We start from the raw sequence: 14,140 nt of genomic DNA, 5'->3' as shown, positions 1-14,140 counted from the left end.
AGAGAGCTTTTTTGTGCGTTTGGACTATTTTTTCATTTATTTTTTCTTCCTTAATTGTGTTCCTGTTTTGGAACCTCCGTCCTTTTATTTTTCCTCTAAGTTTTAGCGATTTTCCCCGGGTTTAAGTTTCCTTTATTTTCCTTCGTCATCAGGCTGGGAACTTTCCTTTTCTTTTTTGCCATGCCTTGTCCCCTTATCAGGCACCATCGCTTCATATTAGCCAAAGAAGACTTTCCTTCCATGTCCAAGAAGGTTTTCAATGGCTTCAAGAGCTGTACCCAGTGCAATCAAACAATCTCTGGGAAAGACACCCATTCTTGGTGTCTACAGTGTCTTGAGCCTGACCATAGCCCCACTATCTATGTTCTTTGTCTTCACATAAGTACATAAGTACATAAGTAATGCCATACTGGGAAAAGACCAAGGGTCCATCGAGCCCAGCATCCTGTCCACGACAGCGGCCAATCCAGGCCAAGGGCACCTGGCAAGCTTCCCAAACGTACAAACATTCTATACATGTTATTCCTGGAATTTTGGAGTTTTCCAAGTCCGTTTAGTAGCGGTTTATGGACTTGTCCTTTAGGAAACCGTCCAACCCCTTTTTAAACTCTGCTATGCTAACCGCCTTCACCACTTTCTCCGGCAACGAATTCCAGAGTTTAATTACACGTTGGGTGAAGAAATGTTTTCTCCGATTTGTTTTAAATTTACTACACTGTAGTTTCATCGCACGCCCCCTAGTCCTAGTATTTTTGGAAAGCGTGAACAGACGCTTCACATCCACCTGTTCCACTCCACTCATTATTTTATATACCTCTATCATGTCTCCCCTCAGCCGTCTCTTCTCCAAGCTGTATAGCCCTAGCCTCCTTAGTCTTTCTTCATAGGGAAGTCATCCCATCCCCGCTATCATTTTAGTCGCCCTTCGCTGCACCTTTTCCAATTCTACTATATCTTTCTTGAGATGCGGCGACCAGAATTGAACACAATACTCAAGGTGCGGTCGCACCATGGAGCGATACAACGGCATTATAACATCCTCACACCTGTTTTCCATACCTTTCCTGATAATACCCAACATTCTATTCGCTTTCTTAGCCGCAGCAGCACACTGAGCAGAAGGTTTCGGTGTGTTATCGACGACGACACCCAGATCCCTTTCTTGGTCCGTAACTCCTAACGTGGAACCTTGTATGACGTAGCTATAATTCGGGTTCTTTTTTCCCACATGCATCACCTTGCACTTGCTCACATTAAACATCATCTGCCATTTAGCCACCCAGTCTCCCAGTCTCGTAAGTCCTCTTGTAATTTTTCACAATCCTGTTGCGATTTAACGACTTTGAATAACTTTGTGTCATCAGCAAATTTAATTACCTCGCTAGTTACTCCCATCTCTAAATCATTTATAAATATATTAAAAAGCAGCGGTCCTAGCTGAAGAAGAGGACCCAGGTTTCCAGAGAGGCTCAACGAAAGAAGATTTTTGGAGCCAAGTCCGGTTCCTCGACAACGGCATTGGCATCGAGGTCGGCAGCGTCAGCATTGATGTCAAACATGGCAACGGCATTGGGAGCATCGGTAAGCATGGCTGCTGCTAGTCCCTTAGACACTGGGAGCAGTGAAGCATCGAGTAGTGTTCTGTCTTTTGACAGCCTTGCCTAAGTTACAGTGGAATCCTGGAATGGGTTAATGTTTGTTATGTACTTATGACCTAGCAGTGAAATAATAAGTACATAAGTATCGCCATTCTGTGACAGACCAAGGATCCATCGAGCTCAGCACCCTGTCACCGACAGTGGCCAAAAGAACAAGCAATTTGTCCCACCCATCCTAGAAATAGTGTATTATTCCCTCGTCCATTCAGTAACATTTTATGGCCTTTTCCTCCAGGAAGCCGTCTAACCTTTTTTGAAGTCTGCTAAGTTAACCACCTTAACCACTTTTTCCGTGAGCTAGGCATTGTGTGTAGTGTAGTTTATGGTACTGCAACCACGCTTGCCACCTCATTGACAAGCCCTGTTTCTATTGGTCTTTACCTTCTCCTCTGGGCTTGTGTGTGCCCTACTTTCTGGCCCTCTCTCTTTCTCCCTCTCTATGATTCTGTTTCCATTTTACTTTCAGTCAGCTCATGTCCTGTTAAACGCTCTGAAGAGAATTTGGTTTTTTACCTTGGACATATCTTTATGTTAAGATATGACATTTCTAGCAGACCAGCTCTGATCCTCTCCTGTAAACCCAGCTGTGTTTTTTCACCTGTTCAGGAAAGCTGGGTTTCTCAGATTTCTGTCTCCATCCACTGAAGCAACTGTCAGAATCACGAAGTCTCTGTGCCATGAGGCAATCCTTCTGAACTGCTGACTGAGTACATTGTTGTGTTATTCAATAAAGAAAATATCAGAAAAGAAAGAGACTTTAGGTGTGCTGGTATGTCAAGGTTAACTGCAAGATACTGAGACTTTCAGGTAACAGGTCTTAGGAGACTTGCACAGTAAAAAAAATAAACATAAAACTGATTAGTTATAAAGAAAGTTCAGCAGGACAAGACTTCTGAATTGCACTCAGTCAAACCAGAAAGCTGAGCTTGTGAAGAGGCAGACTATATAAGTTAATCATACCAGAAAGGAGTTCTGGACATTGATTAAGCTGCATGCAAGTGAAACTTTGACTGAGAAAGTTATGCTTGAGCTGTAGATGCATTTATCAGAGGTTGAGTTTATGAAGAGACTGAAAAGTTAAGGAAGTTTGAATCCAGTTACGTGACTGTTACTGAAGTTTCTGAATCTGTGTCTCAGGATTCCAGAGTGAGAGGTAATCTGCCAATTTTGAGTTCTTTGTGCTGCACCTGTAACACCTCAGGAAAGCAGTTCTAAGATTGTGTGAGTCAGAAGCAGTTAGTTGTCAGAGATAAGCACAGGATGGCAGATCTTACAACCAAACAGACTGTATCAGATGAAGTGGCCCCTGTACCAGTCAAGCAGGAGCAGCCAGGGGGTAGTGCAGATACAATGGACACCCTCCCCCTTCAGTCCCAAACCGGGGTCAAGTGTAGAAGAACTCGAAAGTTAACCCAAAAGGCTCTGGAAATTTACCAAGCTAAACAGCAAAAGTATAAGGAAAATTTAAGTAAGCTTTGGGAAGAGGTGGAGAAACATATGCTGAATGCTTCAAAGGCAGGGGTAAACAAGGAAACCTGTTTTTCATCAATTCAGATTAGTTATGTACGTTATCAGCAGAAGATAGACGAGTATTGTCAGTTCTTAGGTGAGACAAATACGGAGCAGAGTCTTGTAGAAAAAGAACTCCAAGAGGCCACAGATCAAAAGCGAAAAGCGGAAGTGGCTGAGGCCGTAAAGAAGTCAGAGACTGTAATTGCAGATCCTCAGGACAGTGTTTCCCCGAGCTCTCACTCTTCTAAGCATTCGTCCAAAAGCTCAAGATCCTCCAGGTCACGTGCAACAAACCACTCCAGCCACTCGAAAGCTAGCACGGCAGCCCTCCAGGTGAGGGCCTTGGCAGAGGTGGCCAAGGCTCGCCACCACATCAGTGAACAAGAAACCGCCCTGAAGTTAAAACGGGCTGCACTGGAAGCTGAAGGAGCAAGCAGAAGGGTTGAGATGGCGGCTGAAGAAGCATATAGAAGGGCTGAGAAACCACGCAGAAAGGCCAAGATGGAGGCTGAAGCTGCATGTAAAAGGGCTGAGCTGGACATTATCACAGAAGCACTCCAGCAAGAGAAAGAAATAGCTTCACTTGAGGCAAAGGCCAAGGCTCTCGAAGCTGCTGTGGGTCAGAATGGCGGAAAGAACCGACTTAGCCACTTTGCCTCTGCAGACTACGCTCCACGAACCAAAACTTATGCGACGGCACACACTCCACCACCTACCAGCTCATTGAAGCAGGTCGAGTCAGAAGAATCCTTATATCCTGAGGTACCTGACCTATTCTCAGCAGAGTCCAATTTACCTGAAACGAGCGAGCCCAAAGCAAAGCGCGCCATGGAGGCAGGCCAGGATGACAGTGATCCACATGCATGTACGCACACGGATGCACTACCACTGGCACTTGCTCCAGAAAGATGCCCCAACGGAGACGCTCCATTTCAGCTGCAGAGTCTGAGCCTTCACACAGGGTGGGGGCAAAAGGGACCTGAGCAAGAACGCTCATCGCAGAGTCTGAGCCTTCACACAGGGTGGGGGCAAAAGAGACCCGAGCAAGAACGCTCATCGCAGAGTCTGAGCCTTCATACAGGGTGGAGGCAAGAGAGACCCGAGCAAGAACGCTCATCGCAGAGTCTGAGCCTTCACACAGGGTGGGGGCAAAAGAGACCCGAGCAAGAACGCTCATCACAGAGTCTGAGCCTTCACACAGGGTGGGGGCAAAAGAGACCGGAGCAGTCACTCTCAAGCAGGATATCAGCTGAACCCCCTTGGCCTAAACCAGAGGGAGCTGGACAGCCACACTCCTCATCAGGCGTCAGAGAGGCGCAAACCAACCAACCAGCTGTGACGTCAACTGCTCGACTTGAAACCACAGCAAAAGGTAAACCAGTAGAGTATCTGGCCAGCAAAGATCTGGGGAGCGCAGAGCTTACCCAGTCCAATGACCGCCCTGAGCGCTACAGGACGTGGAAATCCGATTCCAAGTATACTATAACGAGTATGAAGCTTACTTCTAAGCAAGAGATGTACACGATGCCACATGGGCTGGGAAAGGAAACAGCTGCACATGTAGAAGAATTGAATTCAGATCATCTCACCAAAGATTGCAAAGTACCTATCAAGTGTACAGAACATGGCAACGACCAGAGCGTCTATGCCATACACTGAGATGATGCTGAACCGAACTCTAACCCCAAGTCGAATCATGGCGGGGAGACGGAGGAGAAGGCACCAGCATTCCAAGCCACTCCAAGATGCACGAAGGTGTGTGAAGGAAACCGCAAAGGGTGACACTGCACCAAGACATGCTTGACCGAAGTGCACCTTGAAGGACGATGTGACAAAGCAGCCAAAACGTATGTCGTCATAGATGAGCAGAGCAACAGGTCTCTCACAATATCAGAGCGCTATGACTTGTTCGACATTCACCAAAACTACTTCCCAGATAGCATCAAAACTTGTGCAAGGGTCGTACAGATGGCAGGGCAAGCAGTAAGCGGTTACGCGATAGATGCTATGAATGGCGACATCATGCCATGGTCACCCATACGGGTCGAAAGTGACCAGATAGCAGATGACAAGGGTGAGATTCCCACGCTACAGGCTGCCCGGAATCACCCTTACTTGAGGGCCATAACCGACCAGCTTGCACACTTAAATCCAGATGCTGAGATCCCGCTCTTGCCAGACAGAGATGTACCAGAACCCCTGGACATCCGTGAATCATGCAAGAGTTCACGCAGTGCTCCCTATGCACACCCACTCAACTTGGGTTGGACAAAAGTAGGCGATGCCTGCCTCAAGTGAACAAGAAAGTCAAATGCCAAGGTACTTTCCACCAATGTCCTAGAAAGCAGACGCTCTTCCTTGTTCGAGCCATGTACCAACCATCCAACCACCAAAGAAGCTCCCGCCCAGAAGGAACAGAGCATTGTCCCAACGCTCTGCAAAACAGTCTCTCCAGCAGACTTAGGAGATCACCTGGGAAGCTCAGTGTTCCGGAACACCAAAGATGGAAACCTGCCTTCTCCATAAAAGATAAACAGTTCCTGAACATTATGAACAAAGAGTTCAGTAAAGATGAGCCAGTCCCTTCAGTAGACCACACTACAAACTTGAAGAATCTAGACTTAGGAGTGGATATTCCCCCACTTCAATGCAGTCTTGGCTTAAATTGGGATTTGAAAAAGGACACCTTCACCTTCCGGGTCTGCATGCAAGAGAAACCTTACACCCGACGAGGTGTCTTGTCTACAGTGAACAGCCTGTATGACCCACTAGGATTTGTGGCGCCAGTCACTATCCAAGGGAGATCGTTGCTTCGTGAGCTCACTTCAAGTTCAAAAGAATGGGATGCCCCATTGCCACAAAAGGAGAAACTCCCTGAAATCACTAGAAGAAATCCATGTCCCTCAGACATATGTCTCCATGTCCCTCATGAACGCTTGCCACAAGGAGGTTTGTGTCTTCTTGGATGCATCAGAGAAAGCTATAGCTGCGGTGGCATACCTGAAAACCATAGATGCCATCGGCAGTGTCCATGTGGGATTCATCTTTGGCAAAGCAAAGTTAGCCCCGTGGCCTAGTCAGACAGTACCGCGCTTGGAACTATCTGGAGCAGTTCTGGCAGTAGAAATAGCTGAACTGATTGTAAGTGAGATGGACACCTGCTTAGACTCAGTTAAGTTCTATACAGACAGCAGGGTCGTGCTAGGCTACATATACAACCAGCGTAGAAGATTCTATGTATATGTCAGTAATCGAGTAGAACGCATCTGGAAGTCTACCAAACCTGAGCAATGGCAATACGTGTCATCTGATCAGGACCCAGCAGATCATGCCACCAGAGTAATCTCAGCAACGCACCTAATGCAAACGACTTGGCTAACAGGACCGAAGTTTCTCACACAACCAGTAAGCGATCCTTTAACTACTGCAAGATCCTTTGAACTGGTGAACCCAGAAGTCGATGTCGAAGTTCGTTCAGTAGTGAAGGCCCCTGGAGTTTGCGATCACGATCCCCTCTATGTGGGGAAGACCACTTGAGCGCTAAAACAACGGCTCAGCGACCATAAGTTCAATTTAAGTCACCGATTGGAGACCCCTTTGGTTGCGCACAGTATGACAATCCCACATGTATTTGAGGACCTCAAATGTGTAGTAGTAGATCACATAGCAAAATCTATAAGAGGAGAGGATCGTGATTGCAAACTCCATCAGGTTGAACAGCATTGGATCTATAAGTTAAAATCTCTAGCACCCTCTGGACTTAATAATCATATTGAGTGGAATGCCTTTATTTGAAGTGTTTCCTGCCTCTAATTTAATTTTGTTCACCTAAGTATGTTTCTTTAAGAATCCAGAGACCTTCGTGATTGGAGGAAACTTCAGGGCGTCTGTTTAAAAGCAGGCGGCCATTTTATAGTCAGAACCCTGATAGAAGGATGGCAGGACAGAAATCCGTAAGCAAATATAAGCTATACTCCGTCGCCAAGTTTTCTAATATCCCTCTCTAATTCACAGTTGTATGTACTTTTTCAGAGCACTCATTACAGCCGTGGACTCTGCTTCTTAAGAAGCTCAAGCGAAACAGAAGCTTTCTGTAGAGCGTTCCTAGCCGACGTAACTGCTAAAGCTCAGATAAGTACTGCCTGTAAATTGGTGTATAACATTTAGTAAGTTCTCTTCATGGTAAAGAGCAATTGAGCGTGTCCCTACACATACCTAGGGTCACCACAGGAGGATTTTTTAACTCTTGAGGAGCTCGCACGATATCCACACTGAGAAGAATTTCCTTCAATAGTGGGTATCAAGCATTCAATCATTCACTGTTAAAATAAATAGCAACAGAGAATGTTGAGCATTTGAAGTCTTTTCCCTCCTTCAGAACATTAGATATTATAAGGGAGAGGTTTACTTGCCAATTAGTGAGTTAAACATAAGTTTGTAAGCAAGTACCATCAGTATTTTTGAATTCATCTTTTATTAAGGAAATGTCTGATGCTATTCCATTTCCTTTGGAAGTGGAGGATGAGTCCGGGGCCAAGATGTTTGAGTTCCTGGGCTACACATCTCCTCCTAGGGAGGCTGTGACTGCTCCTCTCCATAAGGTACTAAGGGAAGTCCTTGTCAGGAACTGGGTGTCCCCTTTGTGATCCTTGTCATGCTCAAGAAGATTGACACCCATTGTCAGATTCACAGAGTGCCTGGTTTTGATAGACCTCAATTGCCTCACAATTCCATAGTGGTGAAATCCGCTCTCAAAAAGCCAGGAGTTCCAGGGACTATGCCTCTGCACCCCCTGGATTCTTCTGGGAGTAAATGTACCAGGCTTCAGTGCTCATTTCTCGAATACAATCATACCAGCTGTTCACGAGCATCCACTTGTGAAACTCGATGCAGAAGTTGTCCAGCCTGGCTGAGAAGCTCTCTCTGGAGCCAGTTTGCCAGTTGGTCAAGCAACAGAAGGCGCGTTGAAAGTTCTTGACTAGGGGCACTTACGATACTTTTGATGTGGCATCCAGGATATCTGCTCCAGTATAGCAATGCTCCGACTCTTGTGGCTACGTGTTTGCTTACTTGGAAACATTCTGTTCAGCAAGGAGTTGGCAGATGCCCCATGTTGGGGGGGATAACTTTTTGGAGAGAAGGTTGAGGAGGGTCTCAGATCAAATCAAAAAGCACACTGATACCATCTCGTCTCCTGCTTCAGTCTCCTCAGCTAGAAGGACTTTTGACAAGCCAAGGAGGAGTTCCTATTACTATCCTAGGCGTACGTTCAACCTTTCGGCTCGCCAGCCTATTCAGATTCAACCCCTGCATGCTTGTTAACATCAACGTTAACAACAACGTGCTTTGCCTAAGGCCTCTGCTGCTCCTCAGGCAAAGCAAAGGACAAGCTTTTGACTAGCTCCAGAAGAGCATAGCTGCAGTAAAAGTGTCCATCCCGGACGATTTTCACAAAAGGTGGCCTCTTATATCGCTGACTGGTGGGTTCTCAATAGTCTGTCTCGGAAACGCCATCATAGGTATCTCAAACCTGCAAATTGCCCACTGAGAGCTCATTCTTTCAGCTCTCAGCACAGGCAAGTACTTGCAGAGGAACTCTCAGCCCTTCTGAAGGCCTATGTGGTCAAGCCCGTACCACTAGGGGGGTAAGGGTGGGGATTCGATTCCATGTACTTTCTTAAGCAAAAGAAAACAGGGGGGATATGTCCCATCCTAGAACTAAGAGCCCTGAACAAATTCCTGGTTTGAGAAAAGTTCAGGATGGTTTCCCTGGGCACCCTTCTTCCTGTGATTCAGAAAAATGATTGGATATACTCTCTGGACTTAAAGGATGCATGTACTCACGTTCTGATACTTCCAGCCCACCATAAGTATCTTCAATTTCGGCTGGTAACACATCACTTTGAACCTTTGGCCTCGCGTCAGCTCCTAGGGTCTTCACCAAATGTCTAGCGGTAGTTGCAGCATCGCTATGCAGAATGGGAGTCCATTTGTTCCCATATATCAACGATTGGCTGATGAAGAGCACCTTGGAGGAAGGTGCTCAGGAGTCCATGCGGATGACTAGTCGGATGCCCGAGCTAGTAGGGTTCGTTTAAACTACCCCAAGTCCATCTTCGACCTGTCCAGCAATTGAAGTTCATAGGAGCCCTGCTCGATACTCAGGATGGTTCGGGCCTACTTCCCAGAGACGAGAGCAGACAGTCTGATTGCAGTCATGTCCAAGGTTCATTCCTCTCAGGAGGTCACAGCTCAGCAGATGTTGAAATTGTTGGGTCACATGGCTTCCACAGTGTATGTTACACCCATGACACATCTTCACATGAGATCTGCTCAATGGACCCTAACTTCTCAGTGGTATCAAGCCACAGGGAGTCTAGAAGATGTCATCCAAGTATCCCCAGAGCTTGTACGCTCTCTTCAGTGGTGGCTATTTGATCCACTTTGACTCTGGGACTTCCATTCCAAATTCCTCACCCACAAAAAGTGCTGACAATGGATTCATCTCTCCTGGGATGGGGGAGCTCATGTAGATGGGCTTCACACTCAAGGAGCTTGGTCCTCCCTGGAAACAAATCTTCAGATCAATCTCCTGGAGCTCTGGATGATCTGGAACACTCTAAAGGCTTTCAGAGATCAGCTATCTTACCAAATTGGTCTCATTCAAACAGTCAGGTTGCAATGTATTATAGCATCAAGCAGGGGGCACCGGATCATGCACTCTGTGTCAGGAGGCCATCCGATGTGGCATTGGGCTCACCAACATGGCATGTTTCTTCAAGCCGTTATCTGGTGGGCAAAAACAATACCCTGGCTGACAGTCTGAGCAGGATAATGCAACTGCACCAGTGGTCTCTCAATATGGGCATAGCCCGCAAGATCTTCCAAGCATGGGGCACCCCCCTTGGTGGATCTTTTTGTCACTCAGCTCAACCAGGTCCCTCAGTTCTGTTCCAGGCTTCAGGTCCATGACAGACTAGCATCAGATGCCTTCCTTCTCAATTGGGGGACAGGTCTTCTGTATGTGTATCCTCTCGTACCTCTAGCGGGAAAGACTTAGTTGAAACTCAAGCAAGACCATGGAACCATGATTCTGATCACACTGTACTGGCCGTGGCAGATATGGTTCCCTCTACCGGAGTTATCCTCTGAAGAACCGTGGAGATTGGAGTGTTTTCCTACTCTCATCACGCAGAACAAGGGATTCTTTCTTCATCCCAATCTCCAGTCTCTGGCTCTCACAGCTTGGATGTTGAGAGCCTAGAATTCGCTTCCTTGGGTCTTCCGGGGTGTCTCCCGGGTCTTGCTAACTTCCAGGAAAGATTCCACGAAACGGTGCTATTCTTTGAAATGCAGGAGGTTTGCTGTCTGGTGTGAGAGCAAGGCCCTAGATCCCCTTGCTTGTCCTACACAGTCCCTGTTGAATACCTTCTATACCTTTCAGAGTCTGGTCTCAAGACCAACTCCATAAAGGTTCACCTTAATGCAACTAGTGCTTGTCATCAACGTGTAGAAGGTAAGCCCATCTCTGGACAGCCTCTAGTTGTTCACTTCATGAGAGGTTTGCTTTTGTCAGAGCTCCCTGTCAAACCTCCGCCTGTGTCATGGGATCTCAACGTCATTCTCACCCAGCTGATGAAAGCTCCTTTCGACCCACTGAATTCCTGCCATCTGAAGTACTTGAACTGGAAGGTTGTTTTCTTGGTAGCTGTTACTTCAGCTCGTATAGTCAGTGAGCTTCAGGCCTTAGTGGTGGATGCACCTTACACTGTTTCATCACCACAGAGTAGTCTTCTGCACTCACCCTACGTTCATGCTGAAAGTGGTGTTGGAGTTCCATCTGAGCCAGTGGATTGTCTTGCCAACATTCTTTTCCCGACCTCAGGCCTATCCTGGTGAAAGCAGCTTGCACACCTTGGATTGCAAGAGAGCATTGGCCTACTACATGGAGCGAACTAGGCCCCACAGACAGCCCACCCAACTTTTTGTTTCTTTTGATTCCAACAGGATGGGGATTGCCGTCGGGAAACACACCATTTCTAATTGGCTGGCAGATTGCATTTCGTTACTTATGCCCAGGTTGGGCTGGCCCTAAAGGGTCATGTCACAGCTCATAATGCCAGAGCCATGGCTGCGTCTGTAGCCCACTTGTGGTCAGCAGCCATTGAAGAAATTTGTAAGGCTGCGACATGGTCTTCAGTCCACACATTCACATCACACTACTGCCTTAAGCAGGATACCTGACGCGACAGTCTGTTTGGGCAGACAGTGTTGCAGAATCTGTTTGGGGTCTAGAATCCAACTCCACCCTCCTAGGCCCATTTTATTCTGTTCCGGGCTGCACTCTCATTCAGATTGTATAGTTTCAGGTTAATCTGCGTTATGTTCTCGCTGTTGCGAGGCCCAATTGACCAGTGCTTGTTGTTTTTTGATGAGCCTGGATGGTAGGGATTCCCCACTTGTGAGAATTAATAAGCCTGCTTGTCCTCGGAGAAAGTAAGTTACTTAGATTTAGCAGGTGTTCTCTGAGGACAACATGCTTTATATTCTCACAGTCCCTCCCATCTCCCCTTGGAGGTGTCCTCGGTTCGTAGTGTTTTGCTTTATTTTTTGTTGTAGTATTAAACTGAGGAGACCACAGTCTCGCTGCAGGCGGGAAGGCACTCGTGCATGAGCAGTGGAGCGTATCTCGTGCTCTACAAAGCTCTTGTTAGAATTTGGTAAATTCTGGACCGGGCATTATGGTCGGCGTCACTACTTGTGAGAATATAAAGTCTGCTGTCCTCAGAGAACTAAGTACCTGTGTTTATGCTTGTTCATTATAAAATGCACATGCTAAATAAGATGGGAAAGTTAAATCTACTAAATAGTATGGATGGGCAACCCAAAAATTTAATTTCATTTTGTTTCCCTGTCTTGTGTAGTATTATTCATTTTGTTTTGTTTTGGTTAGACTTCATTTTCATTTTGGGAGCAATGTCAGTAAGAGAGCACACTATTTGCAAAGAGTGCACATTCTTTTCTCATAGTACATGTATGTGCAAACCATTAGTCATGCACCAGTGGTATGCGCATATATATTCACTATCGGGAAGAGTGCGCACTCTTTGAAAACAATGCGCACTATTATTGGCAAACGAAAAAACACATAAGGACTCAATTCTGTAAATGGCGCACACAATTGGGGGCACTAAAATGCACCTTAAGTGCTATTGTAATATATGCACTCCAAGTTGGGCGCCATTTCTAGAATAACACTTAGGTGTTGGGATCCACACTGAACCCTGGTGTAAAGTCCCGCACCTAAATTAGGTGCAGATCCCATAAATTCTATAACACTGCATGCAAATCCTAGAACTGCCCCGGACCTGCTCATGCCATGCTCCCATGGCCACCTTTACAGAACAGCAACTATAAAGATGCACTTGTAAATTCCAATTATGCCACTTAGCGTTAATATTGTTAATGCCCAATTATCAGCGCTAACTGGCCCGGTAAGCAATTAAATTGCATGCATAGTTTGGGGTGTGCTTCCAAATTTGTGCATGCTGTTGTGAGCACTGTATATAGAATTAGGGGAAAATGTGTTTTTTCCTGTTTGTTTTAATTTGTTAACGATATGCATGACAGTCCATCTCTACTAAATAGGAAATATAAATGTGTTCATATACTTTGTGTGGAGTAATTGTGAAATGGTATATTTGCACATATTTCCTCTTTGAAAATTGGTGGAACTTAGCGCAAACCTGCTGCATGTTAACCAGCTTGTTATAAAATGACTCTCTTGGGGTAGATTCAACAAAGTGTTAAGCACCATTTCTATAACCGCAATTGTGCGCGAGAATAGAGCATAAGTTGGCATACACACACCTAACTTTGGGGTCCTTTTACAAAGCCATGGAAAAAAAGTGGCCTGTGGTAGTGTGAGTTCGCCTGTTAGGTGCTTGCTGGGCCATTTTTTACCATGGCTGGGAAAAGGCTATTTCTTAATGGGCCGGGAAATGGGCCTGTGCTAATATTAAAACTAGTGCATGCCTATTTATTGCCTGAGCCTTTACCGCCACCCGTTGACCTAGTGGTAAGGGCTCATGCACTACCCATGCAGTAACCATGCAGTGTGTGCCTATATGGGCATGCTGCCAGTTACCTCCAGGAATGCCCCCCACCGCGGGATTTGGTGTGCACCAAATTCAGAATTACTGCTGGGCACATGCACAACCCCGGCAGTAGTGCCGATTGGGTGTACGCAACCCTCTCATTAGCCCTACCATGCCTTTGTAAAAGGGCCTCTTTAGGCCCAAGCACTTACACCATGTCAAAGGCTGGTCTAAATAGTTATGCCTTAAGTTGGCAGTTGCGTGTGTAAGTCAAAGCATTCTATAACTTATGCGCACAGCTACAAGACACATCCCTGACCCACCCATGTGCACGACCCCTTTGAAATTGCATTCTATAGCATTCAGTGCTAAGTTTATAAAATAGCCCCTAAGTTCAGTTGTGCGTGTAACTACAAATTTATGCCAACTAGCACCAATTAATGCCACATTATTTGTACTTGAGGCCAATTGGCGCCTAATTTAACAATTAAGTTTGGCATATGCAACTGGAACTATTGTATAACTCGTGCTCCCAAATTTGCATGCTAGTTGGAAATTTGTTTATGGAATGTTACAGAATCTGGGGGTTGTTGTTTATTCTAATTGTTTTCAATAATGATTTGCTTTCATTCTTCTGCTCCCCCACCCCTCCCGCATTCAGTCATAAATGTTTATTTTATAACTGCATTTTGATAAAAATGTTAATTGCAATTAATCATGTGATTAAAGGTATGTTTGGGGTCCCATTCCCCCCCCCCCCCCCCCCCCCCCCCCACTGCAGCACTTTGTGACTCTGGGCAAGTCACTTACCCCTCCATTGGCCAGAGCCACAAGGATCTGCAGTGGGAACAAAAATAAATAAATAGCATATCG

At 46.0% G+C, this 14,140-nt stretch overlaps 1 protein-coding gene across 1 annotated transcript in view; it reads left to right on the top strand.

Annotated features, from left to right (window-relative positions):
- ABCA2 (ATP binding cassette subfamily A member 2) overlaps nt 1–14,140 on the top strand; it is a 689,232-nt gene that overhangs the window by 296,854 nt on the left and 378,238 nt on the right. Inside the window, exons 8-11 of the mRNA XM_030206813.1 lie at nt 2,974–4,785; nt 4,981–5,444; nt 5,943–6,509; nt 7,652–7,771. Coding sequence (XP_030062673.1) covers nt 2,974–4,785; nt 4,981–5,444; nt 5,943–6,509; nt 7,652–7,771 — 2,963 coding nt within the window. The remainder of the gene's footprint in view (nt 1–2,973; nt 4,786–4,980; nt 5,445–5,942; nt 6,510–7,651; nt 7,772–14,140) is intronic.

Source organism: Microcaecilia unicolor, chromosome 6, assembly GCF_901765095.1.
Source record: "Microcaecilia unicolor chromosome 6, aMicUni1.1, whole genome shotgun sequence".
NCBI lineage: Eukaryota > Metazoa > Chordata > Amphibia > Gymnophiona > Siphonopidae > Microcaecilia > Microcaecilia unicolor.
This window is presented reverse-complemented; position numbering and strand designations above follow the sequence as displayed.